At 41.5% G+C, this 6,715-nt stretch overlaps 1 protein-coding gene across 1 annotated transcript; it reads right to left on the bottom strand.

Annotated features, from left to right (window-relative positions):
- Positions 1-4,645: 4,645 nt before the first annotated feature.
- Positions 4,646-6,583, bottom strand: MELLADRAFT_73287 (uncharacterized protein; the record flags this gene model as incomplete). Its single annotated transcript, XM_007416693.1, has 8 exons — positions 4,646-5,050; positions 5,118-5,185; positions 5,274-5,364; positions 5,454-5,503; positions 5,632-5,903; positions 5,993-6,161; positions 6,285-6,362; positions 6,454-6,583. The coding sequence occupies one exon, from the start codon at positions 5,047-5,049 to the stop codon at positions 4,810-4,812; it is 240 nt and encodes a 79-aa protein (XP_007416755.1).
- Between the last annotated feature and the right edge of the window lie 132 nt (positions 6,584-6,715).

Genomic DNA, 6,715 nt, shown 5'->3' with positions numbered 1-6,715 from the left:
GCTTTTCACATCCTCCCCCAACTTCTACGCTGTCCTCAGCGCTACCGCTAATTTTCGAAATAAAATGTCTGCAAATTTGTGAAAACTATGTATGCCTTGAAAGAAATAATTGATGACGACCTCCCCCAACTTCGATGAAAAATTTCTGCAATTGTGATTTGCCTCCCCCAACTTAAATCAAAAACCACTACGTCAACTTCTACTTTTCATTCATCTCTTACTAAAATATAACATCTTCCCGTTGCACTTATCCGTAAAACTTCGCCAACCTCCTCGTAAAATCATAACCGTAACCTTTGAGATATTTTGATAATATTTTCTTATTCCCGTAATTCAAACAATATTCTAAAACAAACTTCAAGTAACCTCTAATCTAGGCCTTGACAATAAATTCACGCGCACCGGGTTCCGTCCCGTATCTAACTAGTACTAATTCGCAAGAAATATATGTATCTTTGTATCTTTAAAATGTAATGTTATAATTGTAACTTGTAAGTTGCGTTGTTTCGCCAGATGCGCACTCGCCGTAAATGAAATGCTAAGTCTTTAACTCGTAAAACGCAAAATTTTCCGTAATAGTAATCATAAATGTTGTTGTAATGCTATCCATCCTACAGCCAATCCAACACCCCAATTCACGTCCCCGTAAAAGAAAAGAAAGAAAAGAAAAGATTTGCTGTAGTAGTAACCATTTTATATCCAATTTTATTGTAATTTTGTTGCCGCTTTGATTGTTTTGTTGATAATGCGCAGCCTCTCCCCAAACCCCCTACTACAGACTTAATTTGTTGTAATTTAAATTGATTTAATTTGATAAATTTGCTTCACCGTAACACTAATAATCCAATACCGCGAGCTATCCACCATCCTCAACAACCCAATTCTGTCCCCTTAAAAAAAGAAAAAAGACAAAAGAGAAACATATCCGTAACTTCGCAAAATTGACTTTGATGATAATATAATTTATTTTACTTGTGTGTAACTTGGGAAAAAATGTGTAATTTTATTTGTTGTTATAATTGTTTATTGTTAATGATTGTCCCGCCGCAGTCCCCCTACTACAATTTGTTGTATATATTTTGCTATCCGTACCAGCCAACTAATCCTCCATCCTCAACAATCCTGACCCGTCCCCATATAAAAAAGACACCTGTGAGGTACAGATCTATCGGATACTATCCGAAGATGCTGAGACACGTTATCTTCGGATAATATTACTTTTTTGGTGTACAGATCAGCCAGATCTATCAGACAAGTCTGTAGAAGAAAAATATCACAAGACCAAAGTGTTTTCACACAAAGTCATTGGGCGCCTGCGGCGCCGTCCACCACAAATCAACAAACAAGATGGTCAAGAATGATGTACTTGAGTCATTTGCCAAAAGTTTGCACACAGTGTATTGCGCAGTGTATAAGTAATGTGCACACAGAATACAGACTTGTCTGGCCACTCGCGTATAAGTGGCAAAGTCATCCCTGCAGACCAGTCTGTAGCACTGATACTACCCCCAGAGCATACCTCCAGACCAGTCTGTCCACCAGCGTAGAAATGAACAAGTCACCTCCACAGACCATTCTGTGGCCCAGATGGTGCATTGCCAAGTCATACACAGAGTAGTCTGGCAATCCGTGCACAACTGAATGAGTCATTCCCGCAGACTAGTCTGTGGTCCAGGTACTCTACTCTGACAAGCCATACACAGACTACTCTGGCCATCCATGGGAAATTGACCAAGTCATTCCCACAGACTAGTCTGTGGCCCAGATACTACTCTGTCATGTCATACACAGACTAGTCTGGCAATCCGCGCCCAACTGAACAAGTCATCTCTGCAGACTAGTCTGCGGCCGAGGTACTGCTCTGACAAGCAATATACAGACTAGTCTGGACATCTGTGCAAAACTGGCCAAGTCATCTCTGCAGACTAGTCTGCGGCCCGGTACTGCTCTGCCAAGCCCTATACAGACTAGTCTGGCAATCCGTGCACAGCCGCACAAGTTATCTCTGCAGACTAGTCTGTGGCCCAGGTACGGCTCTGCCAAGCGCCATCCCCAGACTAGTCTGGCAATCCGTGCACAGCTGAACAAGTCATCTCTGCAGACTAGTCTGCGGCCCAGGTACGGCTCTGCCAAGCCCTATACAGACTAGTCTGGCAATCCGTGCACAGCTGAACAAGTCATCACTGCAGACTAGTCTGCGGCCCTCGTACAGCTCTGACAAGCCATCTACAGACTAGTCTGCGGCCCAGGTACTGCTCTGCCAAGCCCTATACAGACTAGTCTGGCAATCCGTGCACAGCTGAACAAGTCATCACTGCAGACTAGTCTGCGGCCCTGGTACAGCTCTGACAAGCCATCTACAGACTAGTCTGCAGCCCAGGTACTGCTCTGCCAAGCCCTATACAGACTAGTCTGGCAATCCGTGCACAGCTGAACAAGTCATCACTGCAGACTAGTCTGCGGCCCTGGTACAGCTCTGACAAGCCGTCTACAGACTAGTCTGCGGCCCAGGTACTGCTCTGCCAAGCCCTATACAGACTAGTCTTGCAATCCGTGCACAGCTGAACAAGTCATCTCTGCAGACTAGTCTGCGGCCACGGCTCTGACAAGCCATCTACAGACTTGTCTGGCCATCCGTGGAAAATTGACCAATTCATTCCCGCAGACTTGTCTGTGGCCCGGATACTGCCCTACCAAGTCATACACAGACTGATCTGCCAATCAACACACATCCACAGACTTTCATCTGACCACTAGACCAGCCTGATAATGCGCTCAGATTGTGTAAAACCACCACACATTCAAAACATATAACCTGCGCCCCCTTGAGATCTTGAGACTCTTACAAAATTGACTAACAATCAAAGATCTGATTTCATGCAACAAAAACATATCTCTTCAAAACCTAAAACATGTTTTGCAATTTCACAAACTTGCATGTGTTCATTTCCCCCTAAATATATGTAAATTTTGCAGTTGGGTGTAAGTCATTCCCACAATTTCACTCCAGTATGAATGTTCTTTCCCACCTGGGGGAAAGGATTTCCCACAATGTTGCCTGAGTGTGCAAACTATTCCCGCCTGTGTGCAGAAAAAAGTTATTTCCCACATAGGTGAAACAGTACTTCCCGCAACTCCACCTAATGAGACAGATTTTCCAACCTGGGTGAAAGTCTTTCCCACAGATTCACCAGAGTTTGAACTGATTTTTCCACCTGGGGGAAAACAAATTTTCCCACCTGGGGGAAAACGTATTTTCCCACATGGGTGAAAGTCATTTCCAGCCGTGTGATTTTACATCTCACTATTTCCACCTGTGGGGAAAGGTTTTTCAGCAAGTTTAACCCATGGAGTCTTGAGGAATTTCACTCACATTCGCTGGTGATTTTTCTATCCGGGCAAAAACTTATTGTCCCACATGGGCAAAAGGCATTTTCAGCAGTGTGAATCTACTTCTTACTGTTCCCACCTGTGGGGAAGAGGGTTTTCACCAAATTTCACTCATGGAGTCCATTTTTAACGCACAGGGTGATGATTAAAAAAAGAAATGTTCTTAAATCTGTTCACTTTCTTTCTTGGAATCAATCTAAATCAATCTCATCTGAGTTCATCTTTTCATTTTTTATCCAATCAATCTAAATCACAAATTGTTCATGTCTTTTTTTTCTTATCTGAGTTTTTTTTTTCTTTTTTTCTACCTCATCCTCATATGATTTTACACGCGTCTGGCAATACTTTAACCACTCTTTCTCTCCCATGGTTTTCTTCTTCTCAGAAAGGAACTGGATACGTTGAACCAAAGACTCCGAAATCTGACAGGATGAACCATACCTGGTCACCTGACATAATTTGTGTTTTGTCACACTTCCATCTGGCTTGAACGACTGTGACTCCGTCGTATAATGGAGAATCTATGATTATCAAAAGGTTAGATTTGTCACAAAAAACTGTATCTCCTCACTCAGCTGGGTGAATAAAACTTACAGTCGTGTCCCATATCATTTCTACCACTCCCTCACATAGGTAAAATGGGACACATATTCCAAACTCCTCAACACGAAATGTTGAACCCTTTGAATTACCTAGATTCTTTTCTTTTGCCTTTTCATGAGGTCGGCCTGTCTTCCGATTTGCAAGGCAAAACATACCAAAACTATACCTTGTACGATCATGATCCAAATGAGCTTCGTTATAGAATCCATCGCAGGTAACTACTAGGTTGGATGCAAAGACCTTGCCGTTTTGAGTATACTGCCATCGGGCATCGTGAAATCCGGGGACATCCGCTTCTGAAGCCAAGTCCAGATTTGTTTGAAAGACAAACATGGAGAGTGAACCAAAGCGCTCGGCCCAGAAGTCACGAATCCGTTGAAATTGTTCCATACGCTGTTGATCACTTTCAATTCGCTCATCAGTTGCAGAACCGAAAGAACTGATACTGTAAACACCTGAAGATATCAAGGAAGAATAAGGATATGTCTGACTCGAGCAGATCATGGAGAGAGAATCAAACACACCTGCTGATTTGCATTTTTCACAACCTCCTCTCCAACCACAGCACCCCATAAAACCAGTGTAACTTTTATCATCCTTGATACCTTGGATCGAATTGTGAAATTTACAATTGTTGCGGGCACGAGCGTGAAGGTAAGTGGTTGATATCGAGTGAGCAAACTTCTCTTTCAGCTCATCCTCCATCTCAGCAAATGGATTACATCGGACAATTAATACTACATCTAGGGTCTTCTTATCCACAACAACCACAGTTCCTTCTTTGATGTGGATTGGTTCATACGGTCCAAGGTCTGGTCAATCATTCAAGCTATACCTGAAAATAAAAACAGTGTCGGAAGGAAGCCCTAGCTCTCTAGCAAGTTTAGCTTTGAGAGCGGTTCTATTGGCGTGTTTACGAGGGAGAGGACGTCCAATATGTACAGTTTTTCTATATCTAGCCTTCCCTTCAATATAGCATTTTGAAGTTTTAGATTTCCGATTTGGTACTTTAATACCGGCTGCTTTTTTTGCCTTTTCAGCTCTTCCACGACCCATTCTGTGCATTACAAGTGAGATTATTGTTAGAGAATTGATTGAACAAGAACATCGAGAAAGATACCTACCTAGAAAGTGATTCCAATATACTGAGTCCAAAAGTAAAAAAAGCTACACGAGGGACGAGCACAAGATCCTAAAGAAGTAGAGATGAGAAAACCTTTTTAAGCAAGGTTGATATTAAAACGAGCAAATCAACAAAAAGAGTTTCAAGAAAAACTTACCACTGATAAAGTAACAACTAACCCAATCAATTAAACCAGAACGCGGGACCCTGAATTGTTGAACGGAGTAAAAAAAAACAACCACAAGATCCTAAAGAAGTAGAGATCCCAAAACAATCGTAAGCAAGGTTCATCATTAAACAGAGCAAATCTACAAAAAAATTTGTAAGAAAAACTTACGATTGATAAAGCAACAACTAACACAACGAATGAAACCAGAACTCGGGACCCTGAATCGTACTACGGAGTCAAACAAACGACCACAAGGTCCTAAAGAAGTAGAGTTCACAAAACAATTGTAAGCAAGGTTGATCATTAAGCAGAGCAAATCGACAAAAAGAGTTGTAAGAAAAACTTACGATTGATGAAGTAACAACTAACAAAACTAATCAAACCAAAAATGCAAAAACTTCCCAGCAGAACGCGAGACCCCGAATCGTAGAACGGAGTCAAACAAACAGGGTCAAGCAAAGCAACTGGCAAGCGATTGAATTCAATGGTTGAATTGTAAAAGATGGTGTGGTTCGACTTGGTATCGATCAATCAAGTCGATTGAGTTGGTTGTGATCAAGTGTGATGTATTGGGGACCCTGAATTGTACTACGGAGTCAAACAAACGACCACAAGGTCCTAAAGAAGTAGAGTTCACAAAACAATTGTAAGCAAGGTTGATCATTAAGCAGAGCAAATCGACAAAAAGAGTTGTAAGAAAAACTTACGATTGATGAAGTAACAACTAACAAAACTAATCAAACCAAAAATGCAAAAACTTCCCAGCAGAACGCGAGACCCCGAATCGTAGAACGGAGTCAAACAAACAGGGTCAAGCAAAGCAACTGGCAAGCGATTGAATTCAATGGTTGAATTGTAAAAGATGGTGTGGTTCGACTTGGTATCGATCAATCGAGTCAATTGAGTCGGTTGTGATCAAGTGTGATGTATTGTAAGAAAAATCTATAATCAATTAAAAGGAAGCTTTTTAATAAAACACAAGTCAGACATCGTAGTTACCGATCGATCGATCCAGTAGAATGAGTCGGCTGTGATTGAGCAAATCGAGAAAATCAATGAAAACAAGGCTTCTAAGATCTAAAACGCAAGTTAGACGAAATATGATCCATACATGATAGTCAGTGGATCGAACGAGTCTGATTCAAATATATAGGATGTAGGATCAAACCTTTGGGATTGAATCGAATTTACTGAGAAGAAGATGACCTCCAACCAACGCTTGCAAGATGAGGAGTTTGTTTGTAATCGAAAGTCAAAAGAATTCAGAAGTTTGGGGAGAATAGATTGCGATATCGATTAGTATTGATCGAAGGAAGGTGGGTGAACTTGAAGTATTTGCAAAAAGGCCTCGCCAGATGATTCATGTATCATCTAATGTGACAAGTTGGGACCGTGTCTTTCACTTACTTACACGTGATGTTGGGTTTGTT

This window comes from Melampsora larici-populina (assembly GCF_000204055.1).
Source record: "Melampsora larici-populina 98AG31 unplaced genomic scaffold MELLAscaffold_63, whole genome shotgun sequence".
NCBI classification, from domain to species: domain Eukaryota; kingdom Fungi; phylum Basidiomycota; class Pucciniomycetes; order Pucciniales; family Melampsoraceae; genus Melampsora; species Melampsora laricis-populina.
The sequence above is the reverse complement of the archived record's forward strand: the minus strand, read 5'-3'. Positions and strand labels throughout refer to the sequence as shown.